The sequence below is a fragment of the Dunckerocampus dactyliophorus genome, chromosome 13 (assembly GCF_027744805.1).
Source record: "Dunckerocampus dactyliophorus isolate RoL2022-P2 chromosome 13, RoL_Ddac_1.1, whole genome shotgun sequence".
In the NCBI taxonomy this organism is placed as follows: Eukaryota; Metazoa; Chordata; class Actinopteri; order Syngnathiformes; family Syngnathidae; genus Dunckerocampus; species Dunckerocampus dactyliophorus.
In genome coordinates, this window is record NC_072831.1 from 10,502,985 (window position 1) to 10,528,730 (window position 25,746).

At 40.2% G+C, this 25,746-nt stretch overlaps 1 protein-coding gene across 3 annotated transcripts in view; it reads right to left on the reverse strand.

Annotated features, from left to right (window-relative positions):
* The window catches only part of tmem63c (transmembrane protein 63C), a 40,844-nt gene extending 16,213 nt beyond the window's left edge, over positions 1-24,631 (reverse strand). The window contains exons 1-6 of one of the 3 annotated variants that reach the window (XR_008573441.1): positions 24,360-24,631; positions 7,559-7,784; positions 5,293-5,372; positions 3,094-3,181; positions 2,939-2,976; positions 2,150-2,292 (exon numbers count right to left, since the gene is read on the reverse strand). Coding sequence is in view for 2 of the 3 variants with exons in the window: in XM_054796687.1 (XP_054652662.1) it covers positions 2,150-2,292; positions 2,939-2,976; positions 3,094-3,181; positions 5,293-5,372; positions 7,559-7,768 (559 nt within the window). In the remaining variant the exon portion in view is untranslated. Of the gene's footprint in view, positions 1-2,149; positions 2,293-2,938; positions 2,977-3,093; positions 3,182-5,292; positions 5,373-7,558; positions 7,785-24,359 lie in introns of those variants that run through there. The other 2 variants (XM_054796687.1, XM_054796688.1) reach the window with 2 other exon arrangements.
* Between the last annotated feature and the right edge of the window lie 1,115 nt (positions 24,632-25,746).

The following is a 25,746-nucleotide window of genomic DNA, read 5'->3' on the forward strand; positions in this document are numbered from 1 at the left end:
TAATGACTAGGGTGGCACATTGCAAGATGACAGTCAACAGCAATAAAGTGGTTCTGTGGACTGCCCAGCACCGCATGAACCCCAAAATGGATGCTGCCTTCATCCTATTATAGAATGGCTTGCTCAACACTTTCAATAAAATAAACACACAACTGCCAAAGGTGCTTCTGCTGCTATTTAGCAACGTGTGTCCCCGACCCTTTGACGCCTGCATGTTTATGTTAACAAGAAACAAATAATTGTCGACACTCAACAAAAATATAAACCAAACACTTTTATTTTTGCTCCCAATTTTCATGAGCTGAACTCAAAAGATGTACACAAATCTGTCTAAATCTGTGTTAGCGAGCATTAATAATTCATAACCCATCCATCTCACAGGTGTGGCGTATGAAGATGCCGATTAGACAGTATGGTTATTGCACTGGTGTGCTTTAGGTTGGCCACAATAAAAGGTCACTCCTAAATGTACAGTTTAAGTGTGAGGGCATCAATAAAATGCACCTGTGTTTGCTGTCCATAACATATGCCTACTCATACCACAACCCCACCGCCATCACGGGCCACATGATCTGCAACACAGGTGCACTTTTTGATGGCATTTTGAATGCACAGAGATCTTGCAGCAGGATAACGCAGGGCCCCATGTTGCAAGAATCTGTGCACAATTCCTGCAAGCTAAAAACATCCCAGTTTTTGCATGGCCAGCATACTCTCTCGACATGTCACCCGATGAGCATAGTTGGGATGCTCTGGATCGGCGTACAGTAATCCTCCGTTTATCGCGGTTAATTAGTTCCAGACTCGATTGTGATAAGTGACTTTCCATGAAGTAGGGTTTCTTGTTCATAAATGGAATATATTCGTAGTTACGGCATAGAAAAGCTGTTTACGATCTCCTAAATACGGGCTTTAACATTATTAGAGCTCTCTAAACATGCTAACTAACGCACAGTCACCTTTACATTCGTATTACCCAATACAGTAGATATAATTTGAGAAAATAGGCCATTTAATACATAAATAAAACTCGTGCTAGTGTGTGTTGCAGTAAATGTGCCGTAGGGGAGCTTAGAGGGAGGCGGACAGATGTGTGGAGAGCGGGAAGTGACGTCGGTGGGTTGAGTTTAACTTGTCGTGGGTTATGGCCGCAACAGGAGCGTGTGTTATTATTAGGATTATTATTATTGTGCCTGTTGTGAGATATTTTAAACCTGCAATAAATGCCTGTTGTTCCGGTGATAATGTCTGGTGCTTGTCTCACCAAACAATTACTGACACCTGGTGACCAATGTAGAATACTACATTCACAATTACAGTGTGTCTTTTATTTGTATTTTAGTTCATTTAGCCATTTTTATGCTTGAAAATGCTTAATGTAGGCAAAAAAAAATGCCTAAATTGCCCGTGATGGCGGTGGGGTGGTGGTATGAGTAGGCATATGTTATGGATAAATGGCACAGGTGCATTTTATTGATGCCCTTACACTTAAACTGTACATTTTGGAGTGACCTTTTATTGTGGCCAACCTAAAGCACATCAGTGCAATAACCATACTGTCTAATCAGCATACATAATTTGATTAAATACACATTTTTTAAAAAAACTAATCGGTCGTATTCAATCACAAAACAGCATCATTTATTAATTAATATATGTTTGAAAACCGTGATAGACCGAAGCCGCCAAATTCAAACCGCAACGTGGCGAGGGACGACTGTATACAGTATTTGAGGCAAATGGTGGTCACACCAGATACTGACTGGTATACAGTTAAAGTGCACATTTTGAAGTGGCCTTTTATTGTGGCCAACCTAAGGCACACCTGTACAATAATAATGCTGTCTAATCAACGTCTTGCTATGCCTCACCTGTGAGGTGGCTGGATTATGAATTATTAATGCTCACTAACAGATTTAGACAGATTCGTGAGAGGTAGGCTTATAGGCTTTTTGTGTACATCAAAACATCTTTGAGTTCAGCTCAAACAAGTGTTGCGTTTCTATTTTTGTTGAGTCTATTTCTACAGTTCAAAAGCTCCTCAATGATTGAATAAATTCTGTGCATTTATATACACTTTGTATTGTTTTCCCGCAAAGCCTTTAATACATCTGTGAGGTTACCCGACAGCATATGAGGACCAATATACCCAAGAGATTCCCGGAAAAGTTGATTGGCAGGATGACAGCCAGTGAGAGCAGGCACACCACGGTCATCAGCAGGATGATATGGCGCTGGAAGGACAGGTACGTGACGGAGTCAATGCCGCACTTGCTGCGGATCTCCTCGTCCCTGCAGAAAGAAAGCGACAACTGTGACAGCGTTGGTGCCATTTGAAGGAAGTCCCCAACAAATTAAAGCTTGGAAAGATGCATCGAATGACAATCAAATGTTAATAATACATAACTGAATACAGGTATTGTCTACTCCCACTACACCTCATAATAATAGTGGTAGCACCACTACTTTGGCGTTAGGAGTTGTGGTAACCATGACAGGAAGTTCACTAATATAAAATAGGCCAAAAAAAGAAGACGACGACGAGCGAGAGAGGTGCACGCTGGTCTCACAGCAGCCCACACACGTGAAAAACTTGCAGGGTGGCTTTACACTTTTCCCAGGGATCCCAGAGTTAGCCACTGGCACGAGAGCTAAAAACAGGCAGCCAAACCCCAGCATAACACTATGGAAACCAATAGACACCGGGGGAATAGCTTTTTACGGCCCTGAATCTGTTATGTCAGTCAGAGTCCAGCAAAGTGCAAATATTCAGTGGGGAACCACGGCACCAGTGGCTGCGTGAGGCCAGACTTGTTTGTTTTTGCTCGTAAATGAGAAAGAACATGTCATTAGATTTTAGGGTGACATCAGCTCTGAGGACTGAGGTCTAGTATATAGACGGAGAAAAGGACAAAACGGTTTTCAACTTTGAACTTACTTCATATGGTAAAGACATTTCAGCCATGAGCAAAAACCCTAGAAAAGATAAAACCACAAAGGAGCTTTAACTATACGTGTGTAAATGATACAGTATTATGGTCTACCTTGTGCCATTTAGTTACTCATGAAAATGTCCACTGGGTCAAAACTCACCATGTCCTTTGTCTCTGAGTCAGAAGGGCTGGACTCCGAAGGAGACTTCTCCTTCTCACTTGGTTCTCCGTAGAACAGAGACGTAAGGCTAAGACAAGAAAATCACAAGCAGACATGTCATCCCAGATATTTAAATACAAACATTTGATTTCCAATTCCAGCCATCGTGGGCATTTCTCTTTAGGCACTGCAAAGTACGCATAAAAGTGTGTGCGAAATGTTGAAAGTTGTCAATGGGCAAAAACAAAATGCGGACAATATATCCATCTCAGCATATCATAGCAATTCCTGGACCATGCAACTATGGAGCTAATCGGACGCTAAGTAACCGAGCTATACGCATCATAAAGGATGATATTCAAGCAACTGGCTCCTTAACCTTGTAAGAATGTTCTTCAAAACTTCTACATACACACAACAATAGACAAACACAGACCTGCAAAATGACTGAAAACACACTTTGTATGATGTGCTTGTAGTATGTGATGTCTACGCACATGAACCTATACTGTCACAGTGGAGCCTCGATTAGTGCCCGCCTCGGTTAGCGTGTTGTTGGTTAACGTAAAACATTTACACCAAAATGTTGTCTCGGTTTGTGTAGATTTTCTGGTTAGCGTACAATATGGCGCGCGTCTTGTCGTGTTATTGATACACTGCGTGAGCCCAACTATGTTCTTGGTGTATTTTTATTACACATCCTTGTTAGCTTCCTTAGCTTGCTAACAAAATGGCAACCGGAAACAGGAAGTCAGCTACGTCTCCCGTCTATGATCATCAACGGTTGACTCTCAAAAATGTTAACACAAAACACTTTTCATAGTTTTACATGCATTCAAGAATGGTAAAAGTTATTTCTTAATTCAGTAGTGTTTCTCACCTTCTTTATCAAAATGCTTTAGCTCCATTTCGGGTTATTGAGGTAAGAAACACTATTGAATTCAAGAAATAACTCATAGCAAAACATCGATCTCAGTGCCATTTATTTATATAATTTATTTTCATCATTTATATGTATTTATATGCATTTTGAATTGTTTTCTGCATGTAAAACTATAATTGTAAAACTATAAAAACGTGTTTTATGTTTACATTTTTAGCTTTCTGGAATGGATTTACTGGATTTACATGATTTCTTTTGGAAAAAATGGATTTGGTTAGTGTTTGATTAGAGTCGAACGAATTAATGACGCTAACCACGGCTCCCCTGTAGTCATAAATGTATTTTGTTTTTACAGATTAGTGATTTGGGGGTTTATGTGACACACATAGACAAACAACCATTCACACTCACATTCACACCTATGGACAATTTAGAGTCACCAATTAACCTATGTTAACCTAACATGCATGTTTTTGGAATGTGGGAGGAAGCCGGAGTACCCGGAGAAAACCCATGCACAGGGAGAACATGCAAACATGCTCAACGAAGATTCGAACCCAGATCGTCCCGATCTCCTGACTGTGTGGCCAACATGCTAACCACTAGGCCACCTCGCGGGCCCTGATGAAATCAGGATTCAAATATTTTAAATTTTTCTGACAAATAAAATGAGTGTGAATGCTTGAGAAAGTAATACTTAAATATAATAGGTGGACACATATATTTGTATCAAAATTTGTAGTTTGAATAGCTTATTTAATGAACCCTGAAAACTGTCAAGCATGTATGACTTTTGAAAGTATTTTTGTGATTCACTTTTCTAGTACGGGCTGCATGGTGGACTAGTTTTTAGCATGTTGGCTTCACAGTCAGGAGACTGTGGGTGTGTGGAGTTTGCACATTCTCCCCGTGCGTGTGTGGGTTCTCTCCGGGTACTCCGGCTTCCTCCCACATTGCAAAAATTGTGCATGCTCAGTTAATTGAAGACTCTAAATTGTCCATACTGTAGGTTTGAATGTGAGTGTAAATGGTTGTTGTCTATATGTGCTCTGTGATTGGCTGGTGACCAGCCCAGAGTGTATCTGGCCTCTCACCCGAAGACAGCTGGCGTAGGCTCTACAGTATACCCGCGACCCTAGTGAGGACAAGCAGTGAAGAAACTGGATGGCTGGACTTTTTTAGTTCATTGATAATATGCACTTTTCTATACACTCAGCAGAGGGCGCTACAGGCTGCAGCACGAGGGGACTATTTCTCCATCCATGTTGCTAAGACTCACCAAGCAGCAACATTTTTCAGCAAAGACGTGAATTCACCTGTCATTCTCCATCAACAGAGCCAGACGACCATAGTCCCAAGCTGCCTTCCTCAGACAGGAAAAGATGAGCAAAAGGAACTGTGAACCACACAACACATGCAGAATTCATTACACAAACACACATTTGCAAACAATCACAAACCTGGGTGCTATAATTATGATAATTATCCTTAATGATGCTGCAGTCTAATGTTTCCCAATAGCAGGTGTGCAGTAAAATATGTTTGACCCCATAAAAACAACACCATAAACTGCTCTCTGTTGTAATAAGGGTCAGCATAGAACGACATACCAATAAAACAGATTCCTAAAAGACAAATTACACAGATTGTTGATTGTGATTGCATTTATGTTGCAATCTCGCTACAGTACATATCAGCATAACTACCACGACCAATCATTATTTTTCAAAAATTGTACTCTTTTTGAGTAGTATGTGGTTGTCGTGGAAACTACCAGGCAGGTAAGTATGCACCCACAAACACATGCAGTGCACTCACAAGAAGAAACTCGACCGATAGCAAAACATCCGAAAGGTCTCATTTCTGCTGGAGCAAATTGCCACTGGCAAAAATAGCATCCAAATCAAAATTGGATTTAAAATACACCTTATTCAATCACACACTTATTCAGGGATTAACACTGAATAAGTGACTGTTGAGGTGAGATGCCATTTGGTTTGGTGAGTGGTGAATACATCCATGCTAATAGGAGTAAACCTCCTGTAATTGATGAATGATTCATTGTTTATATGCATAAACAATCAGGGCAACCTTGACTCACCAGCAGCGTATGTGTTCACATTGGCAAACTTTGGAGATCATCTCTCCGTTATCTTTCGTATTTCTTCACATCCATTGTCTCTGTGTTGTTTTATTTGACTTCGTCTTAATGTGTGGGCACGCTCTCCTCCAATGTCTCAGATGTGATGGAATTGATGCAGAGGCGTGCTCCTCTGCCACCTCGGAGGGGGGCGGGGGACTCATGCTTAGACTCATGCTTGTCATTAATAGACAGTGCTCAAGCCCCTGTGTTGCCCTGACAACCAGTCAGTGATGAAATGAGCCAATTAAAAACATGGAGGTGGCAGATTGAGAGCAATATCAGAGCAGAATGGAGCCTGACAGCGGAAGTCGGTTCGCTGACAGCAGAAAGCGGAAGCCTATTATTATCTACCAAACTGGAGAAAAATATCTGCCCCTGCGCTTGTAAACACTACTTATTCCAGCAGAAGAGAGTTTAAGATGTGGCATTCAGAAAATGTGTTTTTGTGCCTGTGCATGCTTGGCTACATCAATGTGAACTTCAACAAAAAGCCTTTTCACAGAAGAATTGACAGGCCCTGCTTATTTAAGGCGTAAATTTAGCTCATATTTAATTTTGGAGGTTTTCTCTGAAGAGCATCAGCTTTGCAGGAAAATACAAAGATTGAATATGGACACATCTATAATAGCAATGTCCGATAATATCGGCCAATGTTGGAATAAAAATTAGACACTGGCTCATATTGGTGTCCATTTCTCCCGATATTCATATCGGTGCATAAGCGAGACCTCATCAAATTGCACCATGCCCCACAGAGCAGCAAGGTCAGTATGTGTGCGGTCTGGAATTATTTCATTATTCGAAGTTTTGCCTTCGGATTGTAAATATGCAACTTGCAATGGCTGTTATGTCACACGGTAAAAGTTTTGTTGTACTCCTTGTGCGTAACGCGACTCCACCTAAACAGTAGCGCTGACGACTGATGAGAAACAGCAATGGCAAAGCGGCTGCACATGACGCCAAACAGGAAACAGAAAACAGAAAAGAAGAGCACAAAACAGGAAATGATGTGAAAACTCAGGAAAAACAAAACTAAAATCCAACCTGTCATGTGGAACGTGACATAAAGGGCTGGTTATGCAAGGGGGGAGGGAATAAGGCGTCTTCCTTCAATACTTGAAGCACGTTGGCCCTTTTTCAATAACTTTTGCTTATTGCAGGTTTTGTCTTAGTTTACACAAACTGTGTTTATTTGTGAAATGCATCCAATAGGAGAAGCATATCATTTGTTCATTACACAACATTTGTTGAGGCAAGAGCTGCTGCCTATATATCAGTATCGGTTGATATCGGTATCGGTAATGAAATGCTGGACAGGCCGAGCCAATATTGAATTTTTAGATAATGTGATTGTGATTTCTCACTCAATACAATATACATTAGCTATGAAACTAATACGGTGAGACGGTGTGATTCTTATGTAAATATACAATACTCACCATCCACATGACCACATTGATAGCCAAGACAGTGGGCACCCCCCCAAATGGCAGACCCTGTAGTACACTGCTGCGAGAGTGTGAGCGGTAGCATCTCTCAGCCGTGCTGTTGTCATCCCCATGTGAGCCAAGGAGGCCCTGTACGTTCAGACCAAATGGCCTTCCTTCCACAGGGGGCGCTCTGGACATGAACAGTGCAGTGTCAGCCATCAGCACTGGACCATACCTAAAGACATAAAGCACTGTGAGTACTACTTGTAGAAAACAGTGTTCCCAAGTAATAGTATCATCTGAATATTTCAGGTTAGGATTTAGTAGTAAAGACATGTCCCCCAACAGGTAATATGTCTTATGTTGTTACTAGTAGTAACCATAGAAAGTAAATGAAGTGTCTGGATTTAAAATGGGTGACTTTTCATCCCCCAGTTCATAAATTTTGAACAACAATCCTAACATTAACAATATACAATGTACTCTATATGGACCAAAGGTTTCCATAATGTACTTGCAACTATGCAAAATGGACTTCTAATGATTCTAACAGTAATATGTTTCCCTGAAGCCTGTTTATATGCACCAAACGTGACAAAAATCTTTTCAACTTTTCAGAAACAAGGTCTGGAAGTTCAGAAACAAGGTCTGGAAGTTCTGGGGTTTTCCTAAAAGCAAAAAAAAAAAAAAAAAGGCAGGCTTTGCTACACATCTTAAAACATATCTTGGATTTATGCCAACTATTGGGCAGTCACACACATGCTGTCGGAGACACAGCTCACTAGCATTAAAGCTACAGACACAAACCTATGCCTATGTGTTTTTATGTTTTCCTTTTTCATAGCAGCCAATAGCAAGGGTGCAGCCAGGAATTCTTGGCCCTATGAAAAAAATATCACGTTCCCCCGTTTTTTATTAATTACAAATTTTTATTAGTAATTCCATATGTTTTGGACCCCCTGGCAGTTAGGGGAGCTTGGAATTGTCCTGACTTTTCCCCATTACATGGCACCCCTGGCCAATAGCACTTATAATAAATAAAATTAAAATATTTATAATTAATCCATGTGATTGGTATTGGTATCGGCTGATTTCACTCATGGATGATCGGTATCGGATAAAAAAAACCCTGATAGAAGCATCCCTACTACTGAGGTTATAGTGCACTTTCAAAGTTCATCTTGAAATTTCACCCGTAGTGTATAAATGTACATAATGTATATATATGCCAAGAAAGCACACAACTTAAGAAAGCAGGGGGAAATTTAGAGCACCAACTGCAAAATGGACATCAAGCTAAATGGAGGGCCGGAGGAAGCCAAAGTACTTGTTGTCAAAGGCACCAAGGAACTGCACAAATATTGAAGATGACATCATGTCAGCTACAAGGAAATAAAAGACACAAGTCACAAAGACTTGAAGCAGCTTGAAGTCAACAATCAACGATAACAAGTCTAGAATAGTGACTTAGATCATGCCAAATTCAACAATATTATGCAAAACATTTCATTCATTGAACCGTATATATCCAGAAATTACTCCTAAATTATGCAATTAAATTAAGAATTTTTACTCCAGTATTTATACATTTCTGTTCAGTGTCTTGCTTTACCAATCCTTACTTAAATCCCACTTATTCTAACATAACTATTTTGAATTTATATCTGAACATGTAAATTAATTGTATTGCTAAATTGTATTACTAAATTTTAATCTACTTATCCCTATTTGAACATTTTTAGTTCTTCATTTTCCTTAACACTGCACAAACACCTTCCTTTTCGCACAGGAAGTGAACAAAGTGAACGAAAGTGAAATAACGAATTTTAAGCAAACAAAATGTCAATATGTAAAAGATATGGTGTGAATGAATGATCAGTAATTGACATATGGAGAGGGGGTAGAATTAAATAACATCCACTTCTTCCCATTTGTTTTCAGGCATGTCGAATTGTGCAAATATAACCAACTTGTTTAGACATGTCTGAAACTAATTAACCATACAACACCACCCATAAATTATATATTTGTTGACGTATATTAGCAATGTATCTCCATTAGCCATGTTTTCAATATGTTAGCATTACTTAGCTGTGTAAAGCAGCGCTGCCAGATGGGAAATTATCGTCCCAGAAGCTTAAAATGATTGCATTTTGATAAAATTATAACACATACCCGATGTGACGTTGCTCGGGACCATCTGCTATAGTGATGGTAGTAGTGTATAGTATGTCTTATGATGCAGTTTTACCTTCAGATAAACCAACAGCACTGTTGAAAAAAATCTGCCACCGGCAGAACAGCGCCCCCGCCTGGCTTTAAGGAGGCGCATGAAAAAACGTGCAACATCAGCTGCACTGCAGGATGTATCCTGTTTGTGTTTGCTAATTATTGTACAGATATAATAATTAGCGTCCCTCTAGCAACAGTGTCTATTTCACACTTTTTGGCTTCCAAGCCGATCCGATTTTTTTTATAGTCTTGCCAATCCGATCCGGTACCAATCATTTTTGTTTTTTAGTAATAAGCTTTTGTTACAAACATGAATTTGTGGAATTTAATATGGTTATGAAAATAGCTCTTCGAGGCTTTTAAAATAATGCAACCAAAGTATTGCTGAACTTACTTTTTTTTATTACACAGCATGACCAACAATATTGTTTGGCTTTTGGAACAAACCTCTGTGACTCAGGTGTCTAATCCAATAATAGTTCATCCAATAAAAGATAAAATGGGAAAAAATGGGCTTGCAAAATACTTTTAGGGTAGGATGAATCATTTGACATGGTTATTGATCAATTTGTGGTGTGATTTAGAATATATGACTTTTTTTTTTTTTAACAAACTCTCTTCAACGCAATAGTAATTTATTGATGGTCCCTAGTGGTTACAGCGGTTACAGCAGCATTGGCGGAGCCAGACATTTTTCATTGGGGTAGCCAAGGTGAGACCATTACTCACAAAGGGGTGGCAATAAGTTGATACCTGAAATGTCTAGATGCCACGGCCACCACTGGCCGCCACGTAGCTCCGCCACTGTACATCGGCACTTCCGTGACATGACACAGCACAGCAGTCTGAGCACAGTGATGAGGAACTACCGCTGTAGCTACAGAGCCGAATATCCAACGTCCAACTGAAACTAACTTCACCACGGTACACTGCGGACATGTCTGCATGGTGGTGTTGCGTTTTCTTCTTCTTGCGGGTGGCGGGAGTCTAGTGGCAACCAGCTTTGAGGTGCATTACCGCACCTACCATGTTGGAGTGTGGACCAGAGTTACGAACACGATACAGTAATTAGATTGGCCCTATCTTTTGGCGAAAGCCGATATTATCAAATCTTCAGACTACAGCGGCTTGGCAGCATAGACCTCCCTAGCGTCCATAGCTTCTGTGAGTCATGTGCTAGCCTCAGTTGTGACTGGTGTTGCCATCCGTTCCTTAACAAACAGAATCGTCCTGTACTGAGTTGAAAAGGGATGCACTTTGTCCCGTATTACTGTGAGAATCAAAAATATTTGGTAAATTGAATTAATGGAGGACAGGGCGCTTTACATGAAATTTTACGGCAAAATTATTCACAGCCCGTTCCTGCTCTCCAATGAGAGACTAAAACGGCAGAATTCAATTACTTCGTCTTAACCCCTGGTGGTGTAGTGGCATATGGTTCTGCCTTTTATGGCAGAAACATATGCGTCAGGAAGGGCACCTGGTGTAAACATTAAACTAAATCATCATCATCGCTGTGGCGACCCCTAACAGGAAAAAGCCAAAAGACAGTTATTTAATTCTGTTAATTTTGTTATCTTGCACTAAAAAAATCAATTATTAGTTGTTTCCCATTTATTCACGTTACTCCGAAACATGCATGTAATCATTATTATCACTATTATTAGTACAGTCAAACCTGTCTTAGCGGCCACCTTTATAGAAGGGCCACCTGCCTATAGCAGCCACTGAAAAATCCCCCGTGGCAAATTTACATGTCATAGACCCTGTGTATAGCAGTCACCTGCCCAACGCAGCCAGCAGCCACCCATTTTGTCTCCCTTGGTCAATATCTGACCGCATATAGCAGCCAAATTACCAACTCAAGTTGAAGCTTCATGCACAAAAAAGTTTTGTTTTTCAATCAATGAAGGCGTCGTGTGTAGACTTTGATTACTGAGTCCTAGCTCAGTCACAATCATTCACAAGATCCACACAAACTGTCAGTTGTTCCACATAAAAAAGCCGTCTTCTTTTGAGCTTGCTATTTCCTGGTCAAACATGTAACTTTAAGAGCATTTGCACCAAAACATTACCGCAAAGTAGGCTGGGAACAGGACGTGCTCCCAGCGACGCTACAATAAAAAAAAAAAAACATACGCTAGCATGCATGCGGCAGCGGGAGCAAAACTGAGTTCGGTTGTACTTAACTGAAGTATTTTATCAGTTATCAGTTATTATTAAGCCTCTAGCTTCCTTTTAGTAAGTAAAAACCTTGGCTATGATTGCACTACATTGTCATGTAGACCTACAAAGTACACTTGGAAGAACAAGAGGTGAATAAATGTATTGCAACTGATGTGAAACTGATGAGGGGTAGGATTAAATAAGCTTTGCTTCTTACTACTCCTTTTTGGACATGCAAAATTGTTAAATTGTACTATGTGATGTGCTACTGTTTGACTCATGCATGTTCAGGATTAAAACCATGAACCATGATAATAACAAGCCTAGTAGTGCTGTACAACTTTTATCAGCAGTCCGCAGTGCCCTCTACTGGTCAACATTATTATTATTATTTTTTTCCCTTTTTTCCTCTACTGGTCAACATCCAAACTGGACGCCAACCTGTCTATAGAGGCCACCTGTCTACAGCGGCCACTTTAGCAGACTCCCTCTAGTGGCCGCTATAGACAAGTTTGACTATAATTTCAAACAAAATAGCAGTACAAAAAAAAAAGCGTCACAACAAAAATAAGAAACAAAAGAGTAATGTGTCTGAAAAGGAGAAGGAAGAAGCAAAAGCTTATGGTGTCCCGCTCCGTCACGCTATTTCACACTATTGATATAATTCAGACAGGAAGGAGGAAGTGTAGCGTGTTACACATTGTAGATAAAATTTAACGCATGCACACACACACAACCACGAGCACACACGTATTTCAGTTCCAAATGTGACAATTGTAACGAGTTCATGGTGTTATACTTGTGAATAAATAGTTATTTTGATGTAAAACATTTTTTGTGTTGTTTATGTTGGTATAATTGGTTAGATATTTCAGATGTCACAAAAGCAAGAAATACTGTCAAAGTGAACGTTATGCTTGAAATGCATCTTTTCACAAAAAGCTGTTTTTCTCTCTTTTCTAGCAGGGAACTGATATTTTCTTGAAACTTACCTATATTGTACTGCTGATTGCTAAAGAACAGAAAAATGCAGACATCAACTTTTTTTTTCAGATGAAAGATGGGAGTCTAATCTTTCTTTTGGTAGGTTCCATACGTTTATATAGCCATAGAACGCAATATTCTGTGTACCTTGAAAAATCAGTCAAAATCGTCTAAAATGGCCAGTACTGAAAGGGTTGTCTTTTGCAGGCTGGGCTTGAATGAGTTATTGTGTGCACATCCTGTTTGACCCTCAGCCCACACTGTAATTTGAGGAAACGCAGCGTAGCAGTCGATGTGGCACCACAAGCGGGAACACATATTGGGCAGAAATGGACATAGAAAAGGGTGTTTTAAAAGGTAAGTTTAGCGTCAAAGCCCTGGCAGATGGCTCTCTTGACAAGACCAATGTTATTTGTATCTACTGTTGCTGTGAGTCCAGTAGTCACAAAGTATGTCAACTCTCACATGCCAAAGAAAAGAGAGAAGGTTCTGGAGCACTGCAGATATTTTTTAATTGTCGTTTATAAAGTGGTACCTTGGCATATGAGTGTCCCAACTAACGAGTGTATTTTAGATGCGAGCTGTCTCTTGGCTGACTTTTCACTTTGAAATGTGAGCTAAATTTGGGTTATGAGCTGCTCGTTACTGGCAGGCATAGCCAAGGACGGCTATTTGGGGGCTTGTGTCAATGTGCTACGGAAGTGAGCAACCGCACACGGTGGCTCACAAGGGAATTTAATAGCGTTATTATTATTATTTATTAGCGTTTGTGCTTAAAATGTTGTGGTTGTCAAGATAACAGAATAAAAGATGCACGTTGAAAGACCCGCACCGCAGTGTCATACTTCCGTCATTGAAGTGGCCAGACTAAGAAAAGTGTGATAACGTGTGTGTAAAATAGTGTTTGTGTGTGTGTATATGCCTCTGTAAGAGAGTGCTTGGAGTCAAGTATAAGCTATAGCCTGAGTGCACTCCAGTATATGGGCGCAGTCCTAGTTCTGTAAGCCACTGACTGTTCTTGAACACTCTATTTTTTTTTGTCCTGTCCAGCCATTGGGGCAGATGGTATTGTTGATCTAGATGCCCTTACATGCTAAACACATTTTCTCTGCCAGGGAAAAGTGTAAGATACTCTTCACCTGTTCCATAGGTTTTATGTGACTTAATTTAATGTTTATTGTTATGCGAATTCGGAGTGGCCAGACTGGAGCAGGAGGGGATAGAGAAGAAGAGAAAAGAAGACAGAGGGGAGAGTGCGGGGACAAGACAGTGAGAGACAACAATACCAGCAACAACAATTGCAACAACAATAACAAAGCAACAGATACAAACAACAGGACAACACATAACAGCACAACAGCACTCTATTGTTTGTAAGTTTTACATTTACTTGTGTTTTTGCAAACCTTTATTTGTAATGTTAGTCACAATTACATTTTGTGAGATTATTTGCTTGAATAGAATGAATGATATGTGAGTGATGGACAGTTTACCTTACCACTGTCTACATTGGGTTTGTTTTTAATACATTGAGGTCCATTTTGTGTGGAGCTGTTTAAACCCCCCCCAGAATGTTTAATAATATTATCCAGTCGCATGTTGATAGGTGAATTAAAAACTTTGATGATCATTCAAAGGTACATTTATTATAGATAAAAACATATTTTTAGCTGTGATTAATTGCGATGAATTACAAGTTAACTATGGACAAAATGCGATTAATCATGATTCAATATTTTAATCGACTGACAGCCCTAATATATATACAGTGTATATGCATACTTTTGAGAGTAGTATTTACGCAAGGCTGTTTTAAATGAGCTTTTACCCTTCATTTTATTTTCCATCGATGTCTTTGAACATCTTTTGGCTGTTTAGCGACAGAGATGGAAAATATAATTACATTCAATTCAGGTTCCAGTCAAATAGTATAAAAATTGTTTCACTCTTGTTAGTGTTTTGATACTGTTTGTGTTAGCTAAATGATAATTCTGGTACATTTGACCATTTTGTTTAACTCTACAGAAGGCAATTAATATCATTATAGGGAAGAAGTGAAACAAATGAAGAAATTGTGAAATCTTTTTTGAGGCAAACAGTGGTAATAGTGACCTACAAACCGTCTACGTGCATTTGTAATTGTGAGTACAAGATTCACTCGAAGGACCATCAGGCTCCATTAGCAGCCATTGATCTGACTTTTCCTCTATCTGACAAATGGGATTGAGATGCCACATAAAAACAACTAAAATAAATGAGATGAAAGGGATACAGCAAGCTCTTTTCAAAACCTTGTTTGTCGCAGGCAGATGCTAACAAATTGGTGTAAAGTAAGCGATGAACATATTGTTGTTGAGAGAATAAACAGACTTAGCTCAAGTGTAAAATGGTCTGTTTACTCAAGTGCATGTTTGAACAGCTGAGGCCTACCTTTTTTTCTGTGTGCTTTCCTATGTAGAGCATGCAAAGGATATGATCATTCACAGCGTCATGACCACAGAGCAGAAGCACAAATCCTCCAGCCACATACACAATCATACAGTCGAGGTTGTTCAGTTTGTGTACGCATTCAGAGGAGATGCTGCAGTGCTGACAACGCTTTGCAGCATTCGCATTGACAGCAGTCATCATATTTCATGTGAAATACAAGATTTGGCGTGAAATCCAAGAAGTGTTTATACTGTTGTGCTCAAAAACACGCAGCAAAACTCACAAATACTGAACAAACGTTGTTTGTTTTTGTTCACAGCATCAGTGGTGTCAGCATCAATGATACGCCCTGCTGTGACTGCTGCACATCACACGTTCAGGGGGCTCCAGATAAAAAAGATATTTAAAAATATGACCCATAAGAAACCCTCTTAATAACCCTGCACTTTATGTCTTCTTCCCTGTGGTGAAACTGTATATCATTGCGATGCTGTCATATAGAGTCTCACTGTGGACATGGCTGGGATGGATATTCCCTGAGGATGGATCACACAGCCAATCCATCGCGCGCACACACACACACACACACACACACACACACACACACACACACACACACACACACACACACACACACACACACACACGCTCACTTTGTTCTGCAAGCAAACACAGACAAAAACCTATTTTGGCCATGCACTATTGTTAATGCAGTATATAGTGAAGGGATTCGACACACAAAGTGAAGCAGGCATGAACACACCTTTATTGGCTTCGTCATGTATTAGACAAGGAGGCGGTTGATGATGCAAACTCCAACGCCACCTCCAGAAAAGAGCAGGATGCTGACCAACCGTGTGGCTTCACACAACATTTGGACAAAGCGTGACTCAGCGATTTTCAACACGGTGGAGATCACGCGCTTCAAAAGCTAAAAAGTCCAACATGCTCGCTCTCATCCTGTCATATCCATTTCCTCCTCATCCTTTTGAACTCGGGAAGTTTTTCTAATCCTCCATTTCCCTAAAGTCGGCTTCCGAGTGGAGGCAGCAGATGACAAACTGGCGTTATTTCTCCCACTGACGACGTGACCTCTATGCCGTGCTCAGCCTTGATGCTGAAGCCTGCATCTGATGAGAATACAATAGCTGAATAACAACAGGCTATAAAAGGAAACACTTGCTCTGCTAACTTGCTCTGCTCCAGCTTGTGTAATGCTGGGGGGGGGGCAATGTCATTTCCAGGGTGACAGGCAAAACAATGAAACTGTCAGTAGTGACACTGTCCTCCAGACCAGGATTCAGACCAGCTATGCTTCACACTCCCTGGTCATTTGCATGAACTCTGTGGCTGCTGCTGCTGCAACCATTATCAGCTTTAGAGTCATTAAAAAACACAGAAAACGCAAACAGCAATGGGTTCCCACTTTTTAACTACCGTTACGTTCTGGGACCACCAGTGAATGGTGAAAAAAACGCAAGTAATTGATACACCCATAAAAGTGTGAAAAGCGTGAAACGCTTGATGAAAAAACAGAAGCTAATGTTGATTGTTTGAAAACTAGCTGGCTAGTTGGTTTTTTTTTTTACATTTTCTTTAATTTGTCAGTGAATAATGCATGAATCTTAATTGATGAACAGGCACAATTTGGCACTGATCCAAACTAGTATTGACCAGTAGACGTCAACACTGTAGGCGCTATTCTCCAGTCACCCCCACAGCATGTTTATTGTAAATACTGTATGTTGGGGAGAGCTAGGACTGTATGTGATTTCAGATTGCTAAAAAGACTGATGGGGCTTTAATGATGAAGCACAACTCAGATTTCCATGGCTTTTTTCTGCTTGCTGCCTGTACTGCTACTGATACAGTATGACATTGATGTAATGCCTGAAATATGACTGTCTGGTATCTTTCTCGCAAACGCAGACATCAATGCGATTGAGCATGTGAATGAACGAGTCACAACAATCGTGCGGATAGCACTCACGTGATCCCTTTAGCTGCCCTCGAAGGTTCCTGGTGTAAAAACATTACAGCACCCCTTGAATAGTGCCTGCACTAAAACGGTGATACTAGGGAATTTACAACACTGTATGTATGTGTTTGCGTGAGCTAACACTTCTACTCCTGAACTGCCGAACACAAACGTGTGAACATTTTGCAGGAGATGTACCCCTACTGTGTTGCCTGTGCTATTATTTTTCTGACATGGAGGCAGTTATTAAACCCCATAAGTCGGATTGACTAGAAATTTCTCACACAACTCAATGCGCTCTGCAAAACACCCTCTGTAACTTTAGGGTGAACCACCATGAGATTTGGTACACGCCTTCAGGGGAATGACAAGCACATGTCGGCAAAATGTGAGCAAAATTAGTGGCAGTCGAGCCTTTGTTCTGACAGTCAACGCTTACTGAGGAATAGTGCAAAATGGTGCACACTCACAGCGTTGTTCGCTATATGTTAGGACTTCCTGTTAAGGAATAACACCCAATGTTCATGATTTATTCATTTATTCAGAGACTTGATACTCCATTTTATTTATTGTATTTATTGCTGTGTGTGCTTTTTATTGGAGTGTTTTTTTTCTTAACAGAGACAGGGTCTGTTCTTTGTTGGTTTTGGTTATGATCGTGATTTTTATTTAAGTGCTATTTTTTTCTAAAAGAGACTGAGAGTCCATTTTATTTTCATTGGGTTTTTTTTGGTCTTTTTTTGTTTGTTTAATTTATTATGTTGTTTGTTTAATTGATTTTTATTTTGCTTTTTATTCAGAATTCTGCCAAAAAAATGTGAATTTTATTGCTTAGAATTCTCTGGGATGATTTTTTGACACATGCACACACACACACACACACACGCACACACACACACACACACACACACACACAAACACACACACACACACACACACACACACACACACATGTTCAGTGCCATGTGGTTTTAAAATGATTGTTAGAATTATAGACTCCTCATTTTCTTGGTCTGCTTTACAGAAACGTCCGGTGATCTTTCCGCTGTTCTTCCTGTGATGTCCCAGGAAGACAGTTGACGGGGGCCATTTCAAAAATGTTAAATAAAATCAGTTTTGAAAATCGTGATTTAGAAATTAGATTACTTGACTTTTATTTTTTTTTATTTTTTGTGCAGCCCTAACTTGTTCCAAAGCATTTTGAGCAAAACACATCGGCGGTGCCACAAATGCAACATAATGAGAGGTGTTTCTAATATGTTGCCGCACTCTCGCAGTAGAATACCGTCACCAAAATATTAGAAATCAAAGAGCGTGCTTGGTAAAGGCAGAATTTTTGATACAAGTCTTGTATTGCATTTCATTACAGCAACATTAATACAGCCAAAGTTGACATGAATAGTAATGATGTTAATGACGTTTGCACAAAGTGAGATGATATTTAGAAATGGCATGTCTTGATAAATAACAACAATTCCAGATGAAAAGTCTGGATAACCATTTATTCATTGTGAAGGGGAGATGGATGAATGAATATAGACATCCAAGGAACAGTTATCTTTTTAAAAACATCACAACTTCATTGCAGCTGCACTAACCAAGCAGCCATAAAGCACTTGGTGGGCATGTCTGGCATGTCTTTCCCCTCCTGTCGTCAAAAAAGATTCATAACCTGCCTGAAAGAGATATTACCCTGCTTTGCAAGAGACATGAACCATAAATAAAACGTGAACCTGCGCTGACTCCCAAACCTCTGCAACTAATCAACAGCCAGTCAGTCAATGAGCGATAGCTGACAATCCGCAGACATGAAAGTCACTGGAGTCACGAGTGGAAAGGTGACTATAGTGGTCTTTTTTTCTTATCTCGAGGGCTGTAATACATTGTTCCCTCGTTTAATGTGGGGGTTAGGTTCCAAAAAATACCAGTGTTAAGTGAAATCCGTGTAGTAAAAGTTTGTTTTTTTTCATTTTTTTTATATGTCTTTTCTTTTATTATATATTTTTTCGTTTACAGTATATGTTTTTTTGTTTACATGATATATTTTTTTGTTTATTAGATTTGTTTTTTTCGTTTATCTCACCACACACTTTATACAATTTTCTCAGACATGAGAAAATATATACGTTGCGCATATAGAGGGCCTTGAAAGCGTGGATCACGCCTTGGTCCATGGGCTGAATCAGCGATGTAGTGTTTCCAAAATAAGCCTGTCTCATCCACTTGGAAAACTTATTCAGGCTTATATCCGCCTTCCTCCATGATGGCTTTAAATTTGTTTATGTATGCCTCTGCCCCGGCATTCGCAGAGGCGACCTCTCCGTGGTCTTGTTGCGGAGAGTTATTTTGCTCTTTCTCTATGGTTACAACCGGCGCCCTACAGCTGCGTATCTTCCTTCAGCATATCCAGAATTCCAACTTTTTGTGCAATGGTTAGTTTTGGGTGCAATTGCAGGTGCCTTTGTCGGTGCAGAGCGTTTAGTCGACATTGTGAGTTTTGTCAGGGAGAAAACTTGCAAACATACAGCACTAAAGAGCCACACTGCTAGCATCGAACAATTGTGTAAATTAGGCAAGCTGAACGCATTCTGTACTGTACAGGACACATGGCATGGAGGAGACTGATTGAAGGTCTACAGTCCCTTAGCCAATCGGGCCGCAGAAGACAATGCGGGTTCTCCCTTAGCGAATCGGGACACAGAAAACAATGTGTGCATCCGCTGTAAAAAAAAAAAAAAAGCATGCTACACTGTAAAAAATTGCACAAAAAAAATCTGCGTAATAGCGAGGCCACGTAAAGTGAACCACGTTATAGGGAGGGAACACTGTAATGTTAAAAACAGCATTTAGAAGGTCATACACAGGTTTTCTATGCTTTTCTATGCTGAATCCCCCACAATGATAATGGCACTGTCTGTTTATAATCCTCCATTTTCTTGAACTTCTGTAAACAGTTGAGCCTTGGCGGAGGTCTGCGCTGCAATTCTAGCATTGCTAAAACAAGAAATCTAATAGATATCCATCCATTTTCTATGCCGCTTATCCTCATTAGGGTCGCGGGGGTATGCTGGAGCCTATCCCAGGCGGGGTACACCCTGGACCGGTCGCCAGCCAATAGCAGGGCACATATAGACAAACAACCATTCACACTCACATTCATACCTATGCACAATTTAAAGTCACCAATTAACCTAACTCTAATAGATATCATAAAATAAAATACATTTTTTAACCAAATGACCATGTTGAGTATGTCCACCTGATAGAGATGTGCTCATGTGCTCAACAGGGCATGCAGGCTATAATGTGATTGACTTAAGCGAAGCAGGAGTGGGGTGGAGCTTTCTCCACAATCTGCTCAACACCTCTCTATGACATGGACCACACTTACATAGTGTAGATTAGTGAGGTGACAGCAAACACATGATGCTACATCACCACCCAGCCTCCCTGTAAAGGCCAAACGAGCCTCAGCATGAGCAAAAGTTACTCACTCCAGCCATGCACAACAAACCAAACACCTGCTTCCTGTCTGGCTGCACATGCTCAGTAGGCCCCCGGGGGAGTGATGTGCGTCTGCTGTGATGCTGTACGCACAAGCCTTATTAGAACCCATCTGGCTTCTTGGTACGACTTGAGTCCAACATGCATTGAAATTGTAAGCACAGAATCTCGACAATCTGTATTTTCTTTGCATGTAGAAGATTTAACCCACAGATTAATTCAGCACTAAGCCGACAGGAGCACTTCCAAAATGGGCCTGCCCGGAAGAAAACATGAGTCACATTACTGTTAGCCGCGAAAAGCACACACTGCTCATTAAACAGACCTTAGAAGGCTCTCTCTTCTATTAAAGCGATAACAATGCAGTCCATTCATACACAACACGCCTCAACTCTGATTAAAATTTGCATCTAAACTATTCTTTTTTCTCTAAGGGCAACCTAAATGTCATTCCTCAAAAAATATACTGTGACGTTTCTATTTTGCGTATTATCAAACTGTCCAGGAAAACAGTAGTTTCAATTGACTGAGATAAGAAAATGACCTCCATTAAACAAAGGCTGCCCTGATCGAATGATTTGATGTAATTACTGTGTAATGTAGTAATGCATGATTTCATCCATTCACACCATTTCAGAGAACTTCACAGATTAATATGTAAATGTTAGATCAGCAAGGTTACGCGCATGTAGTGATCCAATGCAATATGATATACGAAAAAGCATACACACGCCATTAGTATTTCATATCTACAGTAGAAATTTATTATCATAGACACTTTTTACAGTCTAGCACGTAACAACAGAAGTTCATGTCTGTGGAAAACAAATCACCACAAGCGGACATATGAAAATAAGCTAACACAATATGACACTAAATTAAGGCTCTGTCCCCCCACACTACTGTTTCACGATTCCGTCTGCCTTCGTCTGAATATTTACGTGAAAACGGTGTCACGCGGTGGCAAATTCTAATTTTTTTGGCCATGAATGCTAGTTGGAACAGCACGAGTAACGCCCAAATACAGAAACATCTGCTTAAGTATGAGTATTCAACGAAATGTCTGAAAAATGTCAGAGTTACGTCCATCAACATCCAGTGTGCGTATTATAAAAGACCGAGCTCTGTCCATCGCCTCATCACAAGAGTCGTAGCTCCTGGACGGTCCACATCATGTGTTTTGAAATCATATTTTGATCACTATAATCAAGGAATATTCTTATTTTGGAGGACTACCACACACCCGGATTCCTCCTCAAGAAACTGAGTCCCATAAGCGATGAGCTAATTCTCCTTAAAAGCCACAATCTCACATGGCGCTGTAAACATCAATGTAACGTAATGTAATACTGGTGTAACAATATCTTCTGTGAATTTATCCCTGCAGGGACTGCAGCAGACTCAACTTGGTAAGTAATATTTTGATGATGTAAGCAACGTATTTATGATTTGCAGTTTTTGTTTAACTTTTGGTTATCTAGCAGGCCACTTCTTGTTTCATGGAGGATGACCAACACACAGTCTGTGCTGTTACGACTCTCGGGGCTGGACAGTTCCATTATTGCCATAGTGATTCATATAGGGGAAAAAATACAGCTTAAAAGTGCACCTTTTTACAGATCCTCACCAAAATTTCTTGGGTCATGCGCCACCACTTGACAAGGTTTTGGGGAAATGTGACTTGTATTTTTTAATAAATAAGTAAATAAGGTCTCTGCGATTGGCTGGCAACCAGTCCAGGGTGGACCCTGCCTCTCGCCCAAAGTAGATGGGATAGGCTCCAGCATACCCCCGCAACCCTGGTAAGGACAAGCGGCATAGAAAATAGATGGAAGGAAGTAAATAAGGTAACTGAAGTTGCAACACTAGTGTTGGGCTGAACATACAGTGTTGTGTTTGCAGTATTTGTTGTTATTTTCTTGTCGGGTCTCACTCATATTTGTGGACAATATATAAAAGCTGTAGGGATCTTTGTGCTCATCCTCCACTGCTTCCTTCTGCCGCCTGATGTGTAGGTGCAGCTGGAGCTGTTCACCTCTTCCTAGTGCTGAAACAACCACATCTAACAAGCAAAACAAATAAAAAAGAAGACCCAGCCTGCCAGCCAATAAGCATGTAGCTCCCTCCCTGCTGGCTTACCACAAAACAACAAGGCCTTTTACTACAACGTCAGAGTTGTGTCCGGAAATAATAATTCATGTGAGATGCCTGCAAATGACCAGCATTCATATTGGGAGTCAAGCGTGATTAAATATTAAAGCAATGTTCTATAGGCTTTTGAAGACAAAGTAACACAGTGTACAGTATATTGAAAAGAGTTGGGGGATTAAACATACTATTACATAAACCACAAGAGGCTAATGTTACATCGCAAATGTAACATGTAATGTATTACTATCACATTGTAAATGTCCATTTCAAATGCAAAACCAGAGGTTTTAAATGAGGACACATGGTTAAACAGTGGAACTGACGATTTTCACAAACTCAGACTCACTGCGTGTATGTGGAGCTTTGTGGTTTGTGTCATAAGAAATGTGCAACACCATCTCATGTTTTTAAACCGTACCTGACTTGTTATTGACTTACGGGTGTTATTTAATGTCGTGGAAGATGTGGATGCGTGCGCCTTATAACGTGCGCAGACGATTCGCAATGTTTCCTGTGCTCCGTATAAGTGAGGTGGATTTTAAAGATATTGTACAAGTCATTGTACAAAAATCTACACACAGTCCAATTATAATGTGTTTATGAGCAAGGGCGAGCAGGTAGCGTCAAATCATGATTGATGGATTTGACACATGAAGTATAATTACATAGCTCATTATAACTATATTGCTACAGTAGATAGCATAGAACATAGGGCATTTATAAGGCCACTTCTTGTTATTGTGGTCTGCAAAACGAACATGTTACATGCACACTGACCTCAGGACTACCTTGCTCAACATTGCAGTGAATGGACATAAAATGTCATGCAATTAGCTTGGATTCAACAGGTCACACTAATGTCTGTGTGTCTGTGTGTGTGGCTGTACATAAAAAGATAAAGCACACTGTGTCGTATAATGGCTGAATCCTAATATGCTCCTTATCTGGCAAGTGACAACTGCCGGATAAGGAGCAAATGTAAACCACACAATGAACTGCTTGAGGAGCTTGCAGGTTGTAGTGAGACGATGACATGTATTGGGTGTAACACGTTGCCAGACACCGCCACGTCCTCCTCATGTGACCACTAAAATGACTCTAATATGATGAAATCACGTGACAAACCTCTTGTTTCCACTCTAAACGTACATATTCTAAAGGTGGGGTGATTGTGTACAATCATGCAATCCGGACGGCTATGCCTCCCCTCGCCTGCTGCAGCACTCACACCAGTCTGAACACCCGCCTTTCTTATAAACCTCAACTTGATGAAAAACCATTGCGCCACAAATTGCGCAGTTGAACCCTCCGTGGCAAGTTTAGCTCGGCAAACGGACAATAAAGGCGAAAATGATCCTCACTTACCTCAAAAAGCTCGCTGGTGGGCTGGCGTCATTGAATGGATGCGATACTGCCGTGTGTGGTTTTGTCTTCCACAGCCAAGAAACACAAGAAACTCCCACCTTTCCAGGGAGCGTCTGACAATTCAACACCTGCCAGCACGGAGGAGCACTCAGGGTGCGTCAACAAGCGAATATTTCACATATGACGAATAATTTACAATAGTAACGGAATTACGGAATTACTCCGGAATTACCAAGAAAAGCAATTAGTGCGTCACTTTGTATACTCGAGAGATGTTTCATATGAGAGGCTGAGGGTTGAGCTCGTGACTTGCAGTTCTCTACCAAATGATAGGAGGCAGTAGTTTCCCGAGAGTGAGCTACCGCAACTCTCGTTGATTAGCTAGTAGTGAACAATGGCAACTGAAAACACATCCAGATATTTGATGTACTGTAGCTATCACTACATAATAATGTGCCACATTTCACTGTCTGAAACATAAACAAAACATAACATAACAGTACTCTTTTGAGAAAACTAGTGGAATATAAATGTTTATATTGTAGCGACGGATATATTGTGTTGCTCCCAGCTGTGGTTTTGGTGTGTGAGCTATAGGGGGCAGTCGGGTTCAGCATGTTGGTTGGAGCAAGCGTTTGGAGGATAAAAAGGTAGATTAAGAAGAGAAGGAAGTGTTGCTGCTGTGTACACATGTGTAGCTAAGTTCGCCTGCTGTTTGTGGTTATGAAAATAAAATGGCCAACTAAATGCAGCCATCCTGACGTGCAGTTATTCAGTCGCCATTACATTATAAGAAGTATATACAGTATACATGTACATGTGTTATTGCATAACTAATATTAGCTAAGTCAAGCGAAACAGTAAATGTGTTATAACATTTGAAATTACAGTAATTAGATTACCCGTGAAAGGGAAAACAACATTGGTGGATCGATCCAAATATCGATAGCATTGATAACAGGGGCAGTATCCGTATTGGATTGATACTAGCTTGATGAGATGAGTTTGTCAGTCTTCTATGTTTATTTCCACAAATATCTTTTATGGTAGTGTTGTTCATTTTGCTACATTTGAGATATTTTTACATTTATATGTTGCTTTATTGTTTACAACATCACCGAATAAGTTCTTGGACACAGGAGGGCTTTGGAGGCAAGTAGGCAATAGAAGTTTGTGCTTTTGTTTAGTTATTTTTCACTATTGATTTTATTGTGCTCACAATTGTATGCGATGAAGGGAATAATTGTGTTATTTTGTTGATACAGTTTTGTTATATTGTCTTATATTGGTGTATTTAAATAGTCACAACTAAGTTAAGTAGAAAAAAATATTTTGGGTAAAAATGTTTGTCCCGTGATTTATTATGGTTATAATCATAATCAATAAA